Raw genomic sequence first — 25242 nt, 5'->3', positions numbered from 1 at the left:
GTAAAAAAGGGTTATCACCGACTTCCACTTGAAATACATACAAAACCTCCTGATATTCTTATAATAGAGTTCAGCATCAACAGAAGAATAGGCATGACGGGATATAGCGCCACCCATACGAAAATGGCAACACTAATAAGTAAGGACCCCAACCACTGATCAAAATTCAAGGTGGCGTTGATCATACACGATGATGGATGTCAGCTCCACCAAATTGGACAGGCTACAATAGCCCTATGCTCCCAAGAGGAGTACAATGAGAAAACTGTTATTTGACCCTCATAAGAACCCTATTAAATGGGCAAAATTCGGTTAAGATTTACTGTATATTTGTATATTTATAAAATAAAATATTTATATATGACTTTGTTCTCCCTTATAATCCCTCCTCTATAGATCACTTTTTCAATAACCCTCCTATAACTTTCTCCCCCGCCTTAAACAAATCTTATTATTTCAGCGTAAAGTTCTCAAGTTATCTTCAGTACATGAAGTGGCAGAAAAGTTATTCTAGATGTTTTGGATTGCTTTCTACGGAATATCCTTCCAACGAAATAGAAATCTCTACGAAATGAAAACCAAGCACCAAAAAGGAAAATAAAAGAAAAGGAAAAACATATCAAATACAAAATCCTCAATCAAATGGCAGGCAAATTAAAATGAACTGAAAACGAACCAAGCAAATAGTCAGCCAGCAAGCCTGTCCTTCAGCCAACTAAACATTTAAATACGCAACTAATCCTTGAGTGTGCTGTAAGCCATCGTGTAAGCCGACTATATCAATATTTATTTATGCCCAACAAAACTCTATAAGAATCCATTTCAGATTATGCTCATTTTACTTCTGCAACTATGCGAACGGGATTCCTTAGCTACCAGTTCGTCCTGCATGTTGACATGTGTAATGTGTGTAACTTACATTTATTTAAATGATAAGGACATTTATCACAAATGACCATGCCAACAGAGAGAGAGTGAGAGAGTGAGTGATATTTAGCCCCCCATTCACACACCAAAGCTTCATGGGTTGTTAAGCCCTTGGAATGAAATGTAAGCGTTCAAGATAAGTTCAGGCCAATTTTTCAAGGATACTTGGAACATTCATAGCAACATAGTTAATTATTTAGAAAGTGTTAAACAGCACACAAAACTAAATTAATGAATTACTTGATCCAATTGTGTTGGATTTCTTTGAACTTGAACTTTATTTCTTTGTTTAATGAGAAATGAAATAAAATGTAGCATTTGAAGGACATATGACAATTAAAACTGTTTAGCAAAAATATATGACCGCAATAATAGGCTTAAGAGAAAGAAAAATCCGACAAAGACAAATTATCTCAACGATATCATAAAAGTAAATTTTATATTACAATAATATGAAACAAAGTATAGCGACCACAGGGGGTATTGCTTAAATATAAATATCAAGTATCAAGTAAAAACAATACTGAATTCGTGGTACGAATTCAGTATTGTTTAGATTGGTCGGGACCTTTGAATGGAGACTACAATATTGCCTTATGTGGTAGTATGTTGCTCATGGCCTGAAATAATAATATTCCAAATTACAGACGTTTAAGTTGGAAAGCTGGCCTAGGAACATCGGCATACCGAAAATTAATCGGAAAATGGTTTAAAGCATTAACCAATATTGAATAATATCTGGAAATAAATAATGACGGGATCTTTATGTGGGGCTGCATTAAATATAGGAACTATATTGAAAATTTTTTCGAAAATGTACCGGAATACCGGTACAATAGGAAAATACTGACAGAGTAGTGCTAATTTATTTCTTAGAGGTCCGTGTTAGAGGCCCATGGTTATATGATTATTTCCGCACACATTAGGTTGGGAAAAAAGAAATGATCGAAGTTGACCGGCATGTTAGCAGTCGTAACATCGCCAAGGAGCTAAAAATCGACCATAGAACTGTTTTAAAAAATTTACACAAAGCTGGATTTAAAAATAAGCGACCCCAAAAAAAAAAACAGTAAGGAAAGTAGTAAAGTCGGACGGGGCCGACTATATGATACCCTTCATCACTTTGGGTATTATCAACAGATGAACCCTAACAGACGTCGCATTTTTGAAGGACCAGTAAAATGAAATTGGATCCATAAACATGTCATTCTGCAACCTATACTAAATATTTGCAACATATACTAAATTTAAAATCGGACGAAAATAAATATAAAAGCTATATCGAAATCTAACCCGATTTCATCGGAACTTGTACCAGGTTATGTTATACTAATTTCAGTATGTTTTGTGCATATCAGAAGCATTTTAAGATCTTGGTTCATCATTTAGATAATATATATGGTAGCTCTATCCAAATTTGAGCCGATTGCACCAAAACTTTCCATACTTTAGGGACTTTGATAAAGAATAATATATAAGGACTTTGGTATACCATTTAATTAAGTCGGACGAAAATATATATGGGAGCTATATCTAAATCTGAACCGATTTTCAGGAAACTTGACACACATCGTTCTAGACTTAATTCAGAACGCTATGCCAAATTTCGTGCAAATCGATGGATATATAGGGGCTTTGGTGCACTATTTACCTAAAATCGGACGAAAATATATATGGGAGCTATATCTAAATCTGAAACGATTTTCATGAAATTTAACACGCATCGTTCTAGACTTAATTCAGTACGCTATGCAAAAATTCGTGCAAATCGAAGGATATATAGGGGCTTTGGTGCACTATTTATCTAAAATCGGACGATCCTATATATGGGAGCTATATCAACATCCGGACCGATTTTCAGAAAACTTAACACACATCAAGACCTAGACCTAATACATACGCTGTGCCAAATTTTGTGCAAATTGAAAGATATATAGCGACTTTGGTACACCATTTACCTTAAATCGGACGAAAATCTATATAGGAGCTATATATAAATCTGGACAGATTTTTCCCAATTTCATTAGGGTTCGTCCTTGGGTCAAATAGGTGACCTATGCCAAATTTCATGCAATTCGGTTTATAAATGCGACCTGTACTTTGCTTAAAATTTAACATGGACAGACATACGGAAGGACGCACATGCATAAATCGACTCAAAAAGTGATTCTATGCATATTTTCAAAAGGAACCATGTGTCTATCTCGTTTCCTTTTGCCTGTTACAAACATATGCACATAGACATAATACCCTGTACCACAGTGTGGTGAATGGTATAAATATGATGCATCAAATTTCGATCTGCGAAGCCTTGGCCAAACGGAATTAGATAGACCCATTTCTTAAACGGATGGTGACTGGAGAGGTGAAATGGGTTGCATACGATAACAGTGTGAGGAACGATCGTGGTCAAAGAGCGGTGAAGCACCTCAAACGGTGGCCAAACCAGGACTAACGGCCAGGAGGGTTCTGTTATGCATTTGGTGGGACTGGAAGGGGATTATTTATTATGAGTTGCTTCCATATGACCAAACGTTAAATTTTGATCTCTACTGTCAACAAGCAATTGACCAGAAATGGCCAAACTTGGCCAACAGGTGAGGTGTCATGTTCCACCAGGACAACGCTAGCCCACACACATCTGCAGTGACTAGCCAGAAACTTCGGGAGCTTGGTTGGGCAGATTTAAATCAGCCGCCATACAGTCCTGACTTGGCACCAAGCCATTATCATCTTTTGGATTTCCTTTATTTCTTAAGACTAATATTTGAGCTGTATCTAAATCTGAACAAATTTTCACGAAACCTGACCCACAATATTCTAGACTTAATTCAGTATGATTCGTGCAAATTGAAGGATATATAGGGACTTTGGTGCACCATTTACATTAAGTAGGGCGAAAATATATATATATGGGAGCTATATCTAAATCTGAATCGATTTTTCCCAATTTCAATAGGGTTCGTCCCTGATCCAAATAAATGAGCTGTGCCAAATTTCATCCAATTCGGATCATAAATGCAACCCGTAATTTGTTTACACTTTAACATGGACAGACAGACTGACTGACGGACATGCATAAATTGACTCATAAAGTGATTCTATGCATATTCTCAAAAGGAACCATTTGTCTATCTCGATTCCTTTTCATTTCGGCTGTTACAGACATATGAAGGGGGTTATATGGGTACTACTATGCAAAAAAGGATAGTACCCGAATATTAATAATTTTTGGGAGGGAGATTTGTTTTACAAATACGACTACAAACCAGTGAGCGGAGCAATATAGTCGGACGGGGCCGACCATATGATACCCTACACAACTTCCTAGAAAATCTCACTTTGTGTGGCTCTATATTCTGAGTCTGGCCAATATTTCGCGATTGACTTGACTGACTAGAGGTCAACAGATATTACTAATATTCAGTACATTCCTTCTAATTACTTGTCCAGATTCCCTTCACCGTGGCTTGTGTTGTGATGTTCGGCTTTCAATTGTCAATAAAAAGAAAAAAAAAAAAACAAACAAAACACACACACACACAAATTAAGTTTTCGGCCCACTTCACCCCAACATTATTATCTGATCATCTCCGAAAATGATAGGCATATCCTTGAGCATAACGGGAACCTCACGGAACATTTCAAAGCGATCAGCGGTCTATTTCGCCTTCTAGTATGGTAATGGGTTACTAAATAATATGAGAGTACGTAAGCACCTGTAAATATTTAAGTGTAACTCCCACATCCGAGTACACACGACAATAAAATTGATATCAATTTAAAGGTCAACTACTCCTCTTGGATGCGAATTCGGTTGAAAAACTCCAATATATTGAAAATTTTGAGGTTATGTTATATGGGGAATACCGACTAAATCGGTTGAAAACGCGATTAAGAACATTGGGGTATCCTTATATGGGGCCCATGTCTAAACGTGGACCGATATAGCTCATCTTCGAACTTGACCTGCCTACAGACAAACGACTCTGTGCAAAATTTTGGGGATCTATCCAATTCGTTAAGAGGCTAGAGTGATTACAACAGACAGATCGTTAATTCGTCATAGAATTTTATAGGGTCGGAAATGATTATTTCGATGAATTAAAAACTGAAACACAAACTCAATACCGCATTGCAGACACGCAGGAGGAAAATTCGAAAAAAGGACGGGCCTGTATACGGAGAACTATATCATATCATTGTATTGATTTCCTGCGAAGGTTTGTTTGTGAGGCCTATGTAAAATATGCCAATAAATCGCCAAACCTTCCAACATATTTTCCTTTGGATTCGGATTTACAGAATCTATTCCAAGTTGTGTCTAATTCCAATTCGTGTCATCACAAACTGCATCATGAAAATAAAAAATCGCTTACATCGTCCGAGCTGAACTTATTATGTCCCATCATAATGTCGGTATTCGAGATACAAAAGAAAAGTTAGGGCCCTTATATGAAGGCTATGTCCAGATGGAGTATTAATTGTCTAATAGGGTTTTTTATTCTTTAAGATTTGAAAACTCAAAAAATTGGTATATGATACCAACAACAAATTAGATCCCAACAGATAGCGGCAACAAACCTGTTAAAACTAAGAATATCGAAAATACATTGGCCTGTGTATGTTTTCCATAAAATTCCAATGTGACCTCATGCAGAGACCTGTAGCTCTGAAGTTGTGAATGAACCGCAATTGACGAACATGAATAAAATAAGGACTGCCAAATCAAATATTTTATGTTCATCTTTAGTTTATAGTGGAGACAATATTATACATCCTCCTCAAAGAAAAATTATGTCATGAGGCCATGAAGATATTTCAGATACTCTAGGTGCAAAAATATAATTAAAATGGCTTACATCAAAACCCACATCTCTTATTAAAGCATTAAAACACAACCTTCACAAATTCTTTACGAAAACTAAATTATTACCAGTATTAAATTTTAATATCCTCCCAAAGTAAAAAAGGACAACTGATAACTTTGAAATAAAATCCCAATAGTTTTGCACTTAAGTGGCGGAAAATTGTTTGGCCCTAAAGCATTTATCACACCTTTGTTAAAACTTTAGAGAGTCTGACTAAAAACAAAAGTGTGTTAGTTAAGTTAGGAGAAGTATCATATAATACGATAACATGTCATATGCAAACATATATCACACATGACACACACACACACTCATACGATCACATGCCAGCAGGACACATAACTTATTCCCGCACTTTACGCTTCAATAGGCTTCATATATCATGGAAACCCATTTTTATGTTGTTCTTGTTCTTGTTGCTGCTGCTGTTGTTTACCTTCATAAATTAACTACGAACGTCGCCATACAGGTTGTCAACGTAACCGTGTGATAGGTAAGCCAACCAACCAACTAAGTTACGGACTTCAAACAATGCAAAGGGAGAATATATATATATCACACTCAAACCTAACGTAGTTCGAAGCGTATCCTTTATCCTGTGTTTTTGGAAAATCGTGTGATTTGTTTAACTATATTAAATTTTAATATTGAAAACTTCTTCCGTTTCAAATAAAAATGGGCAAAAAAGGCAAAGGAAATAAATTGGCCAAAATGTCGGAAGAGGAAAGGGCAAGATATTTACAGTTACGAGCGGATATCGAAGAGGAGGCCCGTAGACGTAAAATGCAACTGATTTCCATGTATATGAAGGTATTGTTTGTCCTTGGGAATTTTAAAATGGTTTAAATCTTTACAAATTATTACCTTTTATAGAATAAACTGAAACGCGAAGAGGCTTTTAGCCGCCTGAATATGGCCAAAATCAATCAGGAATGGCGTTCCATTTTGCGACAGGTGAAGTGTCAAGAATTACGCAAAGAAATCATTGATATGGAAAAATACAGCAAGGATATGTTGGATCACAAGGATAGTGTTATCCAGCGTTTGCTGCATGACTTGGAAGTGGCCCATGGCCAACATGATACAAGTTCACAGACCCACATGGAAATGTTGCAACATTTTATGGGTGAGTATAAAGGGATGGATTAGTATACCAGGATTTTTTAAATGTTTTGTGTTTTTTTCAGATATTCAACAGCAACGTTTGGAATTCTTCAAGGATAATTATGATCGCGAGCGTCAAATAATGCTGGAACAATTCAATGAGGATTTCAATAAAATGCAGAAGTTGAGAAAAAGAGCCCAGGAGCAACTGGAAAATGTCTACTATCAGCTGGAGGAAAAGAATGAGAATCAGCGGAATGAGGCTCATGAAAGATATTTGGAGAAACTCGATGATATTAAGGCCACGGTAAGAAGATGTTAAACAGAAGAATTCTCTCCGTAAGAAGAAATCTTTTCTAAGCACCTCTTTAAAAAAGACGCCTAAAATATTCTACATATAAAATGACTCTTAAGAATATTTTACACAAAGCAGAATTCTAGAAGATATCCGAGCAGACGCATCAGCAATTTTTTATACCCTTCACCACACTGTGGTACGGTATTATGCCTTTGTGCATATGTTTGTAACAGGCAAAAATAATCGAGATAGACCCATGGTTCCTTTTGAGAATATGCATAGAATCACTTTCTAAGTCGATCTGTCCATGTTAAATTGTAAAGAAAGTACAGGTCGCATTTATGATCCGAATTGGATGAAATTTGGCATAGGTCACTTATTCGCCCCAAGGACGAACCCTATTGAAATTGGGAAAAATCGGTTCAGATTTAGATATAGCTCCCATATATATATATATATATATATATATATAACCGATTTAATGTAAACGGTCCCTATATATCTTTCGATTTGCACAAATTTGGTACAGGCTAATCATTTAGGCCTATAATGATGTCTGCCAAGTTTCGTGAAAATCGGTCCAGATTTAGATATAGCTCCCATATATAGTTTCGTCCGATTTCAGGTAAATGGTGCCCCAAAGTCCCTATATATCTTTTGATTTGCACGAAATTTGGCATAACGTACTGAATTAAGCCTAGAGTGATGTCTGCCAAGTTTCGAGAAAATCGGTCCACATTTAGATATAGCTCCCATATATAGGTTCGTCCGATTACATGTAAATGGTGCCCCAAAGTCCCTATATATCTTTTGATTTGCACGAAATTTGGCATAACGTACTGAATTAAGCCTAGAGTGATTTTTGCCAAGTTTAGAATAAATCGGTCCAGATTTAGATATAGCTCCCATATATAGTTTCTCCGATTTCATGTAAATGGTGCCCCAAAGTCCCTATATATCATTCGATTTCCACGAAATTTGGCATAACGTACTGAATTGAGCCTAGAATGATGTCTGCCAAGTTTCATGAAAATCGGTCCTGATTTAGATATATCTCCCATATATAGTTTCGTCCGATTTCATGTAAATGGTGCCCCAAAGTCCCTATATATCTTTCGATTTGGACGAAATTTGGTACAGCCTATTCATTTAGGTCTAGAATGATGTATGTAAAGTTTCGTGGAAATCGGTCCAGATTTCATGTAAATGGTACTCCAAAGTCCCTATATATCTTTCGATTTGCACGAAATTTGACATAACGTACTGAATTGAGGCTAGAATGATGTCTGCGTTGTTTCGTGAAAATCGGTCCACATTTAGATATAGCTCCCTTTTATTATAGATTGATTTTAAGTACTTGACGCACCAAGGAACCAATAGGAACAAAACGTTCTGAAATTAGTATAACGTATCCTGTGACAAGTTTGTTTGAAATCGCTTAATATTTGGCCCGATTTCAAGTAAATTGGGCATCAAACTCCTCATGTTAGTCAGTTTGACATCAAATTTTGCACAACGTACTAAATTGAGCATAGAATTATGTAGTTTCGTTTTCTAGAAGTACAGACATAGCCCAACGGATGACCTATTTATATTTGTTTCAAGTCGATTTACATACTTGATGGATAGATCTACGTAGATTCACATTTAGATAAATATCACATATTTTATTTCATTCAAGTTTATGCTAATAGTCCTGTTTAATATACCCATAGTGGTGAAGGGTATCATATAGTCGGCCCCGTCCGACTTTACTACTTTCCTTACTGGTTTTTCCATTGTAAAAAATTGCGGGTGCGTCTTTTTTGAACACCAGTTTCTATATAAGGGAGTTGCCGCGCTTTTTCTGCTAGGCTAAGAACTTTCCGAACTGCCCTCGTATTCATATATGATCATCAAAACTTAGACCTCATTCTGAAAAACTTCTACATGCAAAAGACTCTCTGCTATGTATATAACCTCCTGAATGTTTTCTATACGAAAACCCCTGAAACTTTTCTATAAACAGACTGTATTTATATAGGCCTGCTGAAGGTCTCTATAAGGGTTTCTCTATATAGAATGCCTGTTGAAGGTCTTATATACATCCTGAATACATAAAGTGAGCTCTTCATGGTCTTCAATTCTTAGATGACACTTTGACATTATTCTTTTCTTATAGGACGTCCTAATGCTTTCCTATACTTAGAAGACCTTGATAAAAATCATTTATATGTAGGAGAACTCTCACAAATATATTTTATAAAAAACATCATAAAATTAATTTATACTTAGAAGACCTCCCGAAGGCCTTCAGAATTTTTTTTTTTATAAATAATACATCTCAACTCTATGCCTCGAGGACGTCCTGAAGGGCTAAAATATTCGAAGGATCCCTTTGAATGTATTTTATATGTAAAATGCTCACTTCTTTTATACGGCTTCAATACGTAGAAGACCGCCTGATGGTCTTCTATACGTATAAGACCTCCAGATTATTTTCTATACCTAGAGGACCTCACAGAACTCCTATAAGTAAAGACGACCTCCTGGAAGTTCTTGTATACATATAATATTTTATGATAGTCATTATTCCCTACACAACTATGTTGTCAGGGTATTATAGCTTTGTGCAGCCCCAAAAGTTTGTAACGTCACGAAATATTGGTCCTGGACTCACCTGTAAGTATACCGATCGTCATATCTCGACTAGCTGAGTCGATCTAGACATGTGTGTCCGTCCGTCCGTCTGTCCATTATAATTTGTAAACAAGATACAGACCACAGTTATGGACCAATCTTCACGAAATTTTGCATGTAGGATGGGTTCTGGCCCTATTGTTTTTGGAAAAGATCGGTTAATATTTAGGGGATGAAATGGACCAAAAACTTTGTTTTTGTCGGTCTGGTGGCTCCAGAGGCCGCAAATTTGACCCAAACACCTCGAATTTTTGCATGGAGAAGGACATCGGGCCAAAGCAAAAGCATGCCTGTTTTGATAAAGATTGGTCAATATTTAGCGGGTCAAAGGACCCTGACTTTTGTGTGAAAAATGACAAAATTCGTATTCTATAGCGTATATATTTACCCCTGCAGAACAAAGATAGCATATCCAAGAGGAGTGGTTGACCTTTAAATTGACCCCAATTGTGTTGTCGTATGTACTCGGATGCGGGAGTTACACTAAAATATTTACAGGTGCTTACGTATTCATATCTTATTTAGTAACCCATTACTACACTAGAAGTCGGAAATATTGCGCTGATCGCTTTGAAATTTTCCATGAGGATCCAGGTATGGTCAAGGACAAGGCCTTTAATTTTCGGTGATGATCAGATAATATTATTGGGATGAAGTGGTCCGAAAACTTAATTTTTTGTTTTTTTTTTTATCGATCTTTAGGCCACAATTGAAAGCCGAGCATCACAACATGACCCATGGTGAAGGGAATCTGGACATGTAATTAGAAGGGCTGTACTGAATATTAGTTATATTTGTTGACTTCTGGTCGGTCAAGAGGGTGCAAATATCGCGAAATATTGCCCAAGCTCAGAATATAGAACTACAGAAAGTTATATTTTCGTGGAATTTGTGTAGGGTTTCATATGGTCGGCCCCGTCCGACTATACTGCTCCGCTCACTGGTTTTAACTTAGAGTGCGTCCATAAACTCTACTTGGAGGTCCCAAATGAGTCTATTTTATACGCGAAAGGGTCTCAGGAACTCTCTACTATACGTAGAAGACCACCTGAAGGTATAACATACATAGACATATTATAATAACTGTCTATTGTTAAAACACTCCAGCAAGTTCCTATATTCCTATACATAGAAGACCAATTAGAGGTATTTTCTATGTAGAAGGCCTCCTGAAATTCTTACCAGAAGATATCCTTCTTCTATTCATAAGATACCTTCACACAATATCCACTTGAAGTTCTGCTGCAACACTCTCTACCATCTTCTACCCCATCCTTGACATTTCATATCTATTTTTAATAAATTTCCCCTCTCTTCTTCTCCCAACATTAGATGCAACTTCGCATTGAAGAAATTACCGAAAAAGGCGAGCAAAAGCTTGAAAAATTATGGAAAGAATATCAACAAGCGTTGGCGGAATATGTTCAACATACCGAAGGTTTCTACGCTGATTATATGGATTTAAAGGAAAAAGATGAAGAATATACAAATCAGACGCGAGAATATTGTTATGAAATTGAAAAGGCCAGTAATCAATTGGCCAGTTTAAAACTCACGGTGGCCGATGCAGAGGATAAAAGTGAAGTAAAATTGAAACATTTGAGAGATCTCAAAGAGTATATGATGAAAAAGCATGCGGAACTGAAGGAGAGGATTGACGCTGAAATGCAGGAGAATGAGGAGAAATTTAAAGTGATGAGTGTGGAGAGTTATAAAGCGGTAAAGGTGAGTAATTTGAAAGACATTTTGTTGTGGGCAAGTAGTAGTAAAGGGCGTAAATATTCTCATACAATACTACTTTCGTTTCATGGTCTTCAAGGTCTCCCATACTTGTTTATACGTGAAAGATTGTGAGGAATATCTTCTATACGAACAAACCATATTTTCCATACTTAGAAAATCCCCTTAAGGCATTTTATACATACATGACCTGCTGAAGGCCTTCTATACGTAGATGTCCTCCGGATAGTTTTGTATGTATACAAGACCCACTCGATGAACCTCTACGTAAAAAAGATCTCTTGAAAGTCTTGGATACACAGAATACTTTTCGGTCGTCTTCTTTTTTATGGTATTTCTGAAGGTCTTCCATACTAGCAAGAACTCCTGTATATGAGGGTATTCTATTAGGATATATAGATGACTTCCTGAAAATCATCTATACATAGAAGGCCTAACCTGATGAAGGTCTATAAATAGAAGACTTCCTGAATACATAGGGGACCTCTCCATGGTCTTCAATTCGTCTAAAGCCGACTTTTGTCCTCGACTACGTATCCCTAGTCTAAAAGTCAACTTTTGCGCCCGATTACGTATCCCTAGTTCATCTATTCCATTTCGTATGCCAAAAATCATTGCCAAAAGAACCAGTTTTAATTTGTATACCCTTGTCATTCCGTTTGCAACATTTCGAAATATTCACCGGAGACCCCACAAAGCATTAGGTTGGTGAAAAAGAAAAAATCTTCTCAGAAAAAGGAATGTTCTGGTGTGATGCCAAATGCCCGAACCTTGACACGGTTGAATTTTATTCGTAGATGCAATTTCGCAACAATAGTCGACATAAATACAACTTATCAAGTAAAAACATTTGTAAGCCACATTGCCCAATATGCCTGATGAGCCGCTTAACCAACGGCGAAACGCGTCGCGTAGTGGTGGGAATGTAGTATCTCTCTGGCTTTCCTTTTCATTGCAGCTCCGATCATGTAGCTCATCTCGAAAGAGAAATTAATAAAAAACATTTACATGAAAGATCCTCCGCCCTAAAAAGACATAAAAACAAAACCCAAAAATTCAGCTTGAGCCCGGCTGGGATTTGAACCCTGCTTCCCATGCCATCTGTTGATGTCCGATGCCTTAGCGTTCAAAGCCACCACCATATCTTCCTAAGGTTGCACAATATGCAGTTGCATACCATTGAAGAAAAATATTGTAGTATGTATGGAAAAAAAGTCCGTCACTGCAAGAAAAATCTGCTCTGAAAAAGGAATGTTCTGGTGTGATGCCAAATATCCGAACCTTGACACGGTTGAATTTAATTCGAAGATGCAATTTCGCAATAATAGTCGACATAAATACAACTTATCAAGTAAAGACATATGTAAGCCACATTGCCCAATATGCCTGATGAGCCGCTTAACCAACGGCGAAACGCGTCGCATAGTGGAGGGGATGTAGTATCTCTCTGGCTTTCCTTTTCATTGCAACTCCGATCATGAAGCTCATCTCGAAAGAGAAGTTAATGAAAATAAATCCATTAGGGCGGTCGTCGAAAATTTCGATAAAATTAACAGCCGTAACATCACCCAGGAGCTAAAAATCGACAATGAAACCTTTTTAAACCATTTACACAAAGCTGGATTAAAAAAGAAGATCGATGGGTGCCACACCAATTAACAGAAAAAATTAGGATGAATCGAATTTCCATCTGCGAAGCTTTGGCCAAACGGAATGCTATAGACCAATTTCTTAAACGGATGTTGACTGGAGATGAGAAATGAATAACATATGATAACCCTGTGCGAAAACGATCGTGGTCAAAGAGCGGTGAAGCACATCAAACGGGGGCCGAACCAGGACTAACAGCCAGGAAAGTTCTGCTATGCATTTGGAGGCACTGGAAGGGGATTATTTATTATGGGTTGCCTTCATATGGCCAAACGCTAAATTCTGATCTCTACTGTCAACAACTGGACTGTTTTAAGATAGTAATGGATCAGAAACGGCCAGAATTGGCCAACAGTTGAGATGTCGTGTTCCAGAACGACAACGGTAGGCCACACACACATCTACAGTGACTCGACAGAAACGTTGGGAGCTTGGTTGAGAAGTTTTAATGCATCCGCCATACAGTCCGGACTTGGCACCAAATTTCTTTAATGATAAAAAAAATTGTATCTAGTGAGGATTGTGAAAATCACCCACAATCCCAATTCGGACATTCCGAAGCATGTTTAATAAAGTCCTATAATTCAGATAAAAATAATGGATTTCTTTTTCCCCAAACTAAAATATTCTTGATCAGAATAAAGTTCTATGTCGAGTCCGCAGTTATGCGTGTTCGATAAAATAGAGCTCTGAAATTTTGCACAGACATTGCTAGTGTTCTTAGGATGTATGGTATTGCAAATGCAATATATCGTTCAAGTTTTGGTGTGCCCCATATAACGGTGCCTCTTATTATTTCGGTATTTTGGTGATTTTGGACACGTTTTCCAACCGATTTGGCTATAATTTGGTATATTGTTCGATTCTCATTGATATGTATTATTAATATTGACCGAAATTTTAGGGGAGCCCCCATATAAACGTCCTCCAATATTCGGTATTTTTAGGGATTTTGGGCACTTTTTCCAACCGAATTTGCTGTAAATTGGTATCAAGAATAATTAATATTGACACAAGTGGAGGGCATAAAAAGTTCGGCCGGGCCGAACATAAGGTGCTTTTAACTTGTTTGCTTCATATCGGGTTCCTTAACCAGTTTTTATTTCAGAAAAGTATATAAATGGTCTACTGTAACCTGATATCTGACTGACATCTATTATTGCCTAGAATCAACGCTCCTTATATTTTTGCAGTGGTTGTGATCCTCACTTATTTATTTGATTTAGTGTTGCTATTTTCCGCTGGGTGGCGCTATACCCTGCCATTCCTATTTGTGTAATACACATGTGTTGGTGTTGCCTAGCTGAGTCGATCTAGACATGTGTGTCCGTCCGTCTCTCCATTACAAAAATTGTAAACACGATACAGGCCACAGTTATGGACCAATCTTGCATGTAGGAAGGGTTTGGCCCAATGAAGACCCATATTGTTTTTGGTAAAGATCGGTTAATATTTAGGGGATGAAATGGACCAAATACTTAATTTTTGTCCGTTTTTTTGGTCGCTCCAGAGGCACATGGCCCAAACATCTCGAATTTTTACATTGAGAAGGGGATTGGGCCAAAGAATAAGCATGTCTGTTTTGATAGAGATCGGTCAATATTTAGCGCTTCAAATGGATCCTGACTTTTGTGTGAAAAATGACAAAATTTGTATTCTACAGCTTATATATTTACTCCTGAAGGACATAGTGCCGAGAAGTTGATATACGAGTGATTGGCCTTTAAAGTGATACCAATTATATTGTCTTATGTACTCGGATGTGTGAGGAGACGTAAATATTTACAGGTGCTTACGTATTCAGATATTATTTAGTAACTCATTACCACACTAGAGGGCGGAAATATAGCGGGGATCGCTTTGAAATTTTCCATTAGGATCCAGGTATGTTCAAGGACAACGCCTATAATTTTCGGTGATGATCAGATAATAATTTTGAGAAGAAGTGGACCGAAAACCTTTTTTATACCCTTCACCACACTGTGGTACAGGTTATTATGTATTTGTGCATATGTTTCTAACAGGCAAAAGGAAACGATATAGACACATGGTTCCTTTTGAGAATATGCATAGAATCACTTTCTAAGTCGATTTATGCATGTCCGTCCGTCTGTCTGTGCATGTTAAATTGTAAACAAAGTACAGGTCGCATTTAAGATCCGAATTGGATGAAATTTGGCATAGGTCACTTATTCGGCCCAAGGACGAACCCTATTGAAATTGGGAAAAATCGGTACAGATTTAGATATAGCTGCCATATATATATTTTACCGATTTAATGTAAACGGTCCCTATATATATATATAGCGATTTGCACGAAATTTGGTACAGCCTAATCATTTAGGTCTATAATTATGTCTGCCAAGTTTCGTGAAAATCGGTCCAGATTTAGATATAGCTCCCATATATAGTTTCGTCCGATTTAATGTAAATGATGCACCAAAGTCCACATATATCTTGCGATTTGCACGAAATTTGGCATAACGTACTGAATTGAGCCCAGAGTGATGTATGCCAAGTTTTGAGAAAATCGGACCAGATTTAGATATAGCTCCCATATATAGTTTCGTCCGATTTCTTGTAAATGGTCCCCAAAATCCCTATATATCTTTCGATTAGCACGAAATTTGGCATAACGTACTGAATTGAGACTAGAATGATGTCTGCCAAGTTTCGAGAAAATCGGTCCAGATTTAGATATAGCTCCCATATATAGTTTTGTCCGATTTCATGTAAATGGTGCACCAAAGTCGCTATATATCTTTCAATTTGCTCGAAATTTGGCATAACTTACTGAGTTGAGCGTAGAGTGATGTGTGCCTTGTTTCGTGAAAATCAGTCCAGATTTAGATATAGCTCCCATATATAGTTTCGTCCGATTTCATGTAAATGGTGCACCAAAGTCCACATATATCTTGCGATTTGCACGAAATTTGGCATAACGTACTGAATTGAGTCTAGAATGATGTCTGCCTTGTTTCGTGAAAATCGGTCCCGATTTAGATATAGCTCCCTTTTATTATAGATTGATTTTAAGTAATTGACGCACCAAGGAACCAATAGGCTGATAGGAACAAAACGTTCTGAAATTACTGTAACCTAACCTGTGACATGTTTGTTTGAAATCGCTTAATATTTGGATAGAGCTTCCATATATATTTTCGCCCGATTTCAAGTAAATTAGGCATCAAACTCCTCATGTAGTCAGATTGACATCAAATTTTGCACAACAAAATTGAGCATAGAATTACATAGTTGCTTTTTCTATAAGTACAGAGATAGCCCAACGGATGGCATATTTATATTTGTTTGAAGTCGATTTACATACTTTATGGATAGATCTAGGTAGATTCACATTTAGATAAATATCACATATTTTAGTTCATCCAATTTCATGTTAATAGTCCTGGTTAATATACCCATCGTGGTGAAGGGTATCATATAGTCGGCCCCGTCCGACTTTACTACTTTCCTTACTGGTTTTGTGTGTGTGTGTGTTTTTTTTTATTCGATCTACGGTGAAAGGAAAATATGGAAAAGTAATTAGAAGGGCTGTACTGAATATTGGTAATATTCGGAAAATATGTCAGTGTAAGGGAGAGGTGCTGTTGACCTTTAATAGGGAAACAGGGGTGCACCTATCACGAAATATTACTCAAGCTTGGAATAAAATTCCGCAAAAAGATAGAGTTCTGTGGTAGTGTTGTAGGGTATCGTATGGTCGGCTCCGTCCGACTATACTGCTCCGCTCACATGTTTGAAAATCACTTTGATATAATTTTTCTTCCTCATCTGGGATTCAAACCTGGTACCCTTCGGTCTGTAGTCCGCCACAGTATCGCAACCCCTGAATAAGAAACATTAAATACATGTTTGTTTTCTTCTGAGTAATCAATAAACGTGATCCTTTGGGATCTATAAAGTTCATGGAGGATGCAAATACATATTCAGAAACATTTCGTAATATGTTCAGTTTTTTATAGCCCATATATACCGGCGCTAGTTTCGGTATGTTGATAGTATTAACCTCATTTTGCAACCGAATGGACAGCATTTTAGCAGTCTACTTTCTTTGAGATTGAAAACTATATTTACAAGGTTCGGTCCAGTTGATTTCTATATAAAGTTTTAATCGCATTTCGCATTTATTTTCTTACCGAAGTTGCAAGAATACACTACGTGTTCTGGAAGGGTGAGAAACATATTTGCCGAAAAATGTAGTGCAAAGTCCCTGTCATAAGTTCGGAATTTTTGAAGATCTCAGCAGTAGTTTACTCCAAAAGGGGCTTTAATTTTGAATTGCGGATACCTGGTGAATAAACACCCCCCTCTGAAATTGTTCAAGATAGGTGTATTTTCCTGTATTTTGAAGTTTTTAGTCCCCCCTTTTTACAAACCGATTGCTTGTCCTTTGTAATTTTCGCACAGGATATACAATACTGTACTATCATCTAATTTACCATGACAAAGTCCCCTTATAAAGTTTCCGTCCGACTTAAAGAATTTTGAATGTATAACAACTTGTATAAATATTAATTAGTTCCAAAATCGTTAGTTTTCTTTGTTATAATAATAATTTTTCCTATTTGGGTGGTTAGAAGATGGACTGTTGGGCTTGAGTCGGAAAGTGCGTATTTTAACATAAGTCCACGTTTTAATATTCCAGTGCTTAACATCTATTGCATTTTGTTTCATTTTAGAATTTAAAAAATATTTTCGAAAAAGGTAATACCTTGCTACAGCTGGTAGCTGTTTGTCGAAAATTTGAAACCGAAAAAGAGAAGATTCTACCCTTGGGATTGCCGCCGATTAGCAAGATTATGTTTGAAAATGAGGCTGAGCAATATTCACAAGTACCCGAAGAGATGAAATCAGTAAGTCACAATATTATTCCAATTTTTGTTTTGATATAAAGTTATATTTTCTATTAGGACAACTTTTGCAATTGGCAATTAATGGAAGATTTTTGGCGACGTGTAAACAACGTTAAAATCGATTTGGTTTGTTTGACACAACGCAAACGTGGCTTGGAAGAGGAAAACGAACGTCTGAAAGCCGAATTGGAGGAACGTTTAATGAGTCTGAACATTGCCAACGGCATCAACACCCATGTCAATGATCATTTGGCCAAAAGGCCAAGCAGCATGCGAGTTGACCGAGTGGAACGTATCGATTTGGATCAACGCCAAACATGTCAGTCGGCAGATGTGAAAATGGGTCGACAGCAACCACAACATCCTCTTCATCATCAGCAGCAGCGTCGTCTTCGTCCTCATACCTCCTGTATAACGGAGGCAAATTTCACCACAGTTGTACGTTCTCGAATGCTGGCCAAAGGCAAACCGAAGCTGGCCAAAATTGTCGCAATAAAACATTGAAAAATCATAATGCAATAAAGTCATTGAAGAGCGGAGGATATAAGGCCTTGGATAAAGTGATCAATAAGCCATGGAGTGTCCTCTGCTGGTTTTTGGATACGTTTTCGTTTTCGCTTTTCTTTTTTATTAACAACAACAGATGTTGTGGGCACCTCGCCTTCTTCCAATTTTCTTGTGGCCTCTTCCCCACCAAATGGCCACCATAAAATATGACACTATCAAGAGTTTTTCGCTTTTTTTTCTTTTCATTTCATATAAGAAGTAATAATTTTTCTTGTCATTCCTCTTTGTGTTTTATTTTTAAGTTAAGTGTGGGGTACATAAAATAAATGTCAGTTGGTCGGTCGGTCTTTGGTTGGTTGGACAATGATGATTTTTATTTGATGTGGTCGTCATTCCATCAAATATGTGTCAAAAAGTAATAAAAAAGTGAAATATATAAATTTAATGTTATCGAAATTTATCATTTCCTCCATTCTATTGTTCCCACTGCAATTCCAAATGCGAAGGCAATTTACCCCCCAGATAATGGATGAAATAACTTGCAAAAGGTTGAGGTTAAGGTAGTGACTGACATTAAACATCAACTCAATACAATAACTGACAACTGTAACAAATCTCAAGAAAATAAAATAAAAGAAATAAAATTTTTAATGAAACTCCATCACAATGGTTTATTACGGTTCATAATCTTTAGAATAGGAAATTTATATTTTTAAGTTGATGGCTAGGGGAAGTAAGTGTTTGGAAAAGAATGTGAGTTATAACGTAAGAATGTAAAACCATATGTATGTTTGCATATGTTTGTAACAGGCAAAAGGAAACGAGATAGACACATGGTTCCTTTTGAGAATATGCATAGAATCACTTTCTGAGTCGATTTATGCATGTCCGTCCGTCTGTCTGTCGATGTTAAATTGTAAACAAAGTACAGGTCGCATTTATAATTCGAAATCGATGAAATTTGGCATAGGTCACTTATTTGGCCCAAGGACGAGCCCTATTGAAATTGGGTAAAATCGGTTCAGATTTAGATATAGCTCCCATATATATTTTCGTCCGATTCGGTCCCTATATATCTTTCGATTTGCACTAAATTTGGTACAGCGTAATGAATTAGGTCTAGAATGATGTGTGTCAAGTTTCCTGAAAATCGGTTCAGATTTGGATATAGCTCCCATATATATTTTCGTCCGATTTAAGGTAAATGGTGGACCAAAGTCCCTATATATCTTTCGATTTGCACGAAATTTGGTACAGCGTAATGAATTAGGTCTACAATGATGTGTGTCAAGTTTCCTGAAAATCGGTTCAGATTTGGATATAGCTACCATATATATTTTCGTCCGATTTAATGTAAACGGTCCCTATATATCTTTCGATTTGCACGAAATTTGGTACAGCGTAGTGAATTGGGTTTAGAATTATGTGTGTCAAGTTTCCTGAAAATCGGTTCAGATTTGGATATAGCTCCCATATATATTTTCCTCCGATTTAACGTAAATGGTGGACCAAAGTCCCTATATATCTTTCGATTTGCACGAAATTTGGCACAGCGTAATGAATTATGTCTAGAATGATGTGTGTTAGGTTTCGTGAAAATCGGCTCAGATTTAAATATAGCTTCCATATATATTTTCGTCCGATTTAAGGTAAATGGTGTACCAAAATCCGTATATATCTTTCGATTTGAACGAAATTTTTGCACAGCGTAATGAATTAGGTCTAAAATGTTGTGTGTCAAGTTTCCTGAAAATCGGTTGAGATTTAGATATACCTCCCATATATATTTTCGTCCGATTTAAGGTAAATGGTGTACCAAAGTCTCTATATATACGATTTGCACGAAATTTGGCATTGCGTACTGAATTAAATCTAGAACGATGTGTATTAAATTTTGTGAAAATCGGTTCAGATTTGGATATAGCTCCATTATATATCTGCGTCCGATTTTCGGTAAATAGTGCACCAAAGTCCCTTTATATGCTTCGATTTGCACAAAATTTGGCTTAGCGTATTAAATTGAGCCTAGAATGATGAGTGGTGAGTTTCGGGAAAATCGGTTTAGATTTCGACATATCTCCCATGTATATTTTCGTCCGATTTTAGGTAAATGGTGCACCAAGGTCCCTATATGTATCCTTCGATTTGCACAAACTTTGGCATAGCGTACTGAACTAAGTATAGAAAGATGTGTGTTAATTTTGTGAAAATCGGTTCCGATTTATATATAGCTCCCACATATACATTATATTTTTAACAACGCGGCGTACCGAATAGCGTGTATTAATTTTGCTATAAATCGTTTCCATAAATGTTCCCCATGTTACGCAGACGGCCATAAATCTGCTCAAATGAAATTAATGTAAGGATAGGTTGGAGAAAGAGGGAACATAGACATGCAATTGTTAGGATACATATGTTCAATATACCCAAAGTGGCGAAGGGTATCATATGGTCGGCCTTGTCCGACTTTACTACTTTCCTTACTGGTTTATATATAGCTAAACTACGAGTATGGCTATATTAAATTTGTCATGCCGTTTATCGCCGGAAACCCCATAAAGTATATATTCTTGATCAAAATACAATTCTATGTCGATTTAGCCCTGTCCGTATGTTGAAATCACGATATAGATCGATAGTACTTCTGGAATGTTTGGTGTTGCAAATGGGGTATATCGTCAATTCATCGGAATTGCCTGTACTTGATACTAATATTGACTCAAGTTTCGGGTTTGTCCCATATGACGGTAATAGTAAGAGGTGAAATAGATATAGGAAAAGTCTAAAGGTATATAACCAAAATATCCGGAAGGCTTTCCATCATTGGGTTTTGGCCAAATTTTCGAAGGGTACATAATGGAACACAACTGGAATTTGTCTACATAAAACCTGATCTAATCTATCAAATTAACACTTTATCGTTTCATGGAAAGGCGGCGAAGTGGTTCAAGCATTCAAGGAAATGGACAAAATAGAAGATGTTGTTATTAGTTTTGGATATGGCGGTACCGATGTATATAAAATCGTTCACTACCTCGAAGCTATAGTTTTCAAGTTCCACAGTTTGTCCGAGTCTACTGGACGTCTTGATCGTTGATACCAGTCAGTTTGGTCTTCTCGTCATTTACTGCCAGTCCCACTTTAGCTGACTCCTTCTCAATCCGTTATGTCGATGTCGTCGGCGTAGGTGAGTAACATATGCTGTTTAGTGTACAGAGTGTCATTTCCGTTCACCTTTGCCTCTCGTATGACCTTTTCCACTTGGATGTTAAAAAGATCACACGACAAACAGTCACCTTGACCGAATCCTCGTGTGGTATTAAAGGTCTCTGAGAGGTCCTTTCCAACTTTAACTGCTGACTATTTGCCAGTTAAAGATATCCTTCATATACGTATTAATTTTGCAGGCCTGACTTTAACCCTTTGTGGCCCAATGTTGCCCACAGGCAACAAAATGTTTTAGAGCTTATATTTAATATGCAGCTAGTAGACATATATTATTTGGATTTCATAACTCAAGGACTTTTTGTACCACATAGAATTACGTTTAAGTAGGTTGTAGAATGATATGTTTAGGGATTGATGTTAATCGGTTTATATATAGATAAAGATCACATATTTAAGTTCGTTCAATTTCATGTCAATGTTCTTTCGAAAAGGCGACGTCTTTTAGGATACATATAGGTAGAATATACCCAAAGTGATGAAGGGTATCATATAGTCGGCCCCGTCCGACTTTACTACTTTCCTTACTGGTTATTATCTCAATTTATACTTATAAAACGAATTCCATTAGAAAACAATCGTTCCAATAAAGTACATTATTTAAAAAAATATTTGATTTTGTGAAAAGTTTACGCATTACAACGAGTGGCGGAATTCCTGTGTGAATAGTAACAAGTTTCGTCAATATATATATTCTATCATCTATTTATAACCTGTGACAGATCCATTTTTCAAATTATGCTCGAAGATTGTAAATCCACATGACCCATTGTTTTCTATAAAACCATTTTTATTTTGAAAAAAAAAAGTATGCAGCAAATAGTGTTATATGCTAAACATTAACATCACCATAGTTATTCAAATAATTTTTTATGTGTGTGTTTGTGTGCCATTTTCATTGTCATTGAATTTATTTCCATCTCTTCTCCGGCAATTGATGATTTTCACTTTGTGTCTGACAGCGAGACAATATTAGGGATAATAATGTTTTGTCATTGCCATAAACGGATGATTGCCTTTTACATATTTCTTGGTAAAATGTGGCGCATCTTTCATTGCTATTCTGTTTCTTGTTGTTGTCATCATGTCGAGACAATAAATCAATCAAGTTTGAGGACATACATGTGTATCCTTTTGAGGATTGCAATTTCTTTATAAATAAAATGACAAATTGTTGATATATTGAAAATCATGTTTTATTCAAAAAGGGGCGGATCAAAATGAAATGAAATAAGAAAGTTTTAAGTTTGAAAATACTTTAAGGATTTTTTGGGAATAATACTTTAAAGTAGATATTTGAATGTATGAGAAAAGGCAGGTGTTAAATTCTCAGGTTGTTTTTGGAGATTTTTGTAGTTTTTAATTACCAAAACCTCTGAATGAAATGTGGTATTGTAGTCCTTAGAAGAATTCAATGTTGGTCCGTTTCTTAGTCGAACATATGACTATTGTACTACATATCATGTTTCCAAAAGGGAAAGTCATATATTTGGCAGAACAGAACATAGATCCATAAGACTATTGAAATATTTAAAACAATGCTTCGAAAATTAGAACATAGCTCGCTACCTCTACTAGGATGTGAAAATGGAATATATAGGCCTAAAAGTTGGTATATTCCCCATATGAAAGACTCACCCTATGTTGATCTGGGTCAATCAACATGGGGTGAATCCTTGTTGTTATATTGGCATTCCGGCTGTTTCGCAAAAAAACAAGTGAAAAAGCGTTAAAGCCGAACTTTGGATACCCTCAACCATAGATATACTGACAGGTACTTGAATTGAAAATATAGGGAACATACCAAAAAGTGGACATATACCGAAATTTCCACAAACCGATGTAATGTACACCAAATACAAATTTCAGCAAATCTAATGGATATTTATACCCTCAGCCTTATGGCTAATGATACACTTTGATATGGTGAAAATGTGCCTTATCGAAATAATGGTTCTAGACCCCATGTTTCTTTGGACCAAATCCGTTTCAGAAAAAAATCGATTCAGTTCGAAGAAGATGAATATCGGTAAACTCTTTCTGGTACCTTCCACAAGGTGCCAGGGCTATGCCTAAATGGGGACTATAGTTCATATATAGTTAATTATTGAACCTTACGTTCTAGTATTTTTTTTCTCGATATCCTCCGCAGGTGAAATGATTACAAGCGAGTCTTAAAACCAAACCCAAAACGCGGAACAAAGTTCTAGCGACTGTATTGACTATGACCGATATATTCCATCTTCGAGCTTGGTCTGCCTGCAGATAAAAGACAACCATATACAAAATTTGAGCACCCTATATCAATTCCTTCAGAAGAATTTACATGGCTTAGATCATCTTAGAATTTTATTTTAATATATATACCTTATAGGATCGAAATTGAATATTTCGATGAGTTATAAACGGAATGACAACGTTAATATACCCTACAGACTATGTTGAAATAAACATAGGTCCTGGGCGCATTTTTCCATATGGAGGGCAAACAAAACGGCTTCGAAAAACGTCAAATGTCGGTATTTTGCAGGTCTCAGTCGATTTTTTCAGTCAGTCGATAATTTGGTATTTCGTTTTTCAGAGGGTTAAACCCCCCTTGGAAGAAAATTCATAATTACATAAGAATTTCCTAACCCGAACGGGATGCAATTTGTTTGTTCTGACAGCATATATGCATAAGCCCCTCACTGAAATGTATGGAGCTATGGTTTTTATACCCTTCACCACACTGTGGTACAGGGTCTTTGTGCATATGTTTGTAACAGGCAAAAGGAAACGAGATAGACACATGGTTCCTTTTGAGAATATGCATAAATTCACTTTCTAAGTCGATTTATCCATGTCCGTCCGTCTGTCTGTCCATATTAAATTGTAAACAAAGTACAGGTCGCATTTATGATCCGAATTGGATGAAATTTGGCATAGATCACTTATTCGGCCCAAGGACGAACCCTATTGAAATTGGGAAAAATCGTTTCAGATTTATATATAGCTCCCATATATATATTAAACCGATTTAATGTAAACGGTCCCTATATATCTTTTGATTTACACAAAATTTGGTACAGCCTAATCATTTAGGTCTGAAATGATGTCTGCCAAGTTTCGTGAAAATCGGTCCTCCTCATGTTTGTCAAATTGACATGAAATTTTGCACAATTGAGCATAGAATTACGTAGATCTAGGTAGATTCATGTTAATGATCCTGTTTAATATACCCATAGTGGTGAAGGGTATCATATAGTCGGCCCCGTCCGACTTTACTACTTTCCTTACTGGTTTAACATAGTTGGAAGCACTAATGGCACCGATTTTTTGCTCCCTTATTACTAGAAGATTCGACTTGAAACACCAGTTGCCCTTG

General features: G+C 36.6%; 1 protein-coding gene across 1 annotated transcript; it reads left to right on the top strand.

Moving 5' to 3' along the window:
- The first annotated feature begins 6473 nt into the window (after positions 1-6473).
- On the top strand, positions 6474-18677 carry LOC133330768 (dynein regulatory complex subunit 2-like). The gene is made up of 6 exons (XM_061539178.1): positions 6474-6608; positions 6672-6924; positions 6986-7209; positions 11212-11604; positions 17970-18143; positions 18201-18677. The coding sequence occupies exons 1-6, from the start codon at positions 6474-6476 to the stop codon at positions 18645-18647; spliced, it is 1626 nt and encodes a 541-aa protein (XP_061395162.1). The 3' UTR covers positions 18648-18677.
- The last annotated feature ends 6565 nt before the right edge of the window (positions 18678-25242 follow it).

This window comes from Musca vetustissima, unplaced genomic scaffold, assembly GCF_032173495.1.
Source record: "Musca vetustissima isolate MV318-11 ecotype Yass unplaced genomic scaffold, APGP_CSIRO_Mvet_v1 utg184146, whole genome shotgun sequence".
Lineage (NCBI taxonomy): Eukaryota > Metazoa > Arthropoda > Insecta > Diptera > Muscidae > Musca > Musca vetustissima.
Note: the sequence above shows the minus strand (reverse complement) of the source record. Positions and strands in the feature narration are given on the sequence as shown.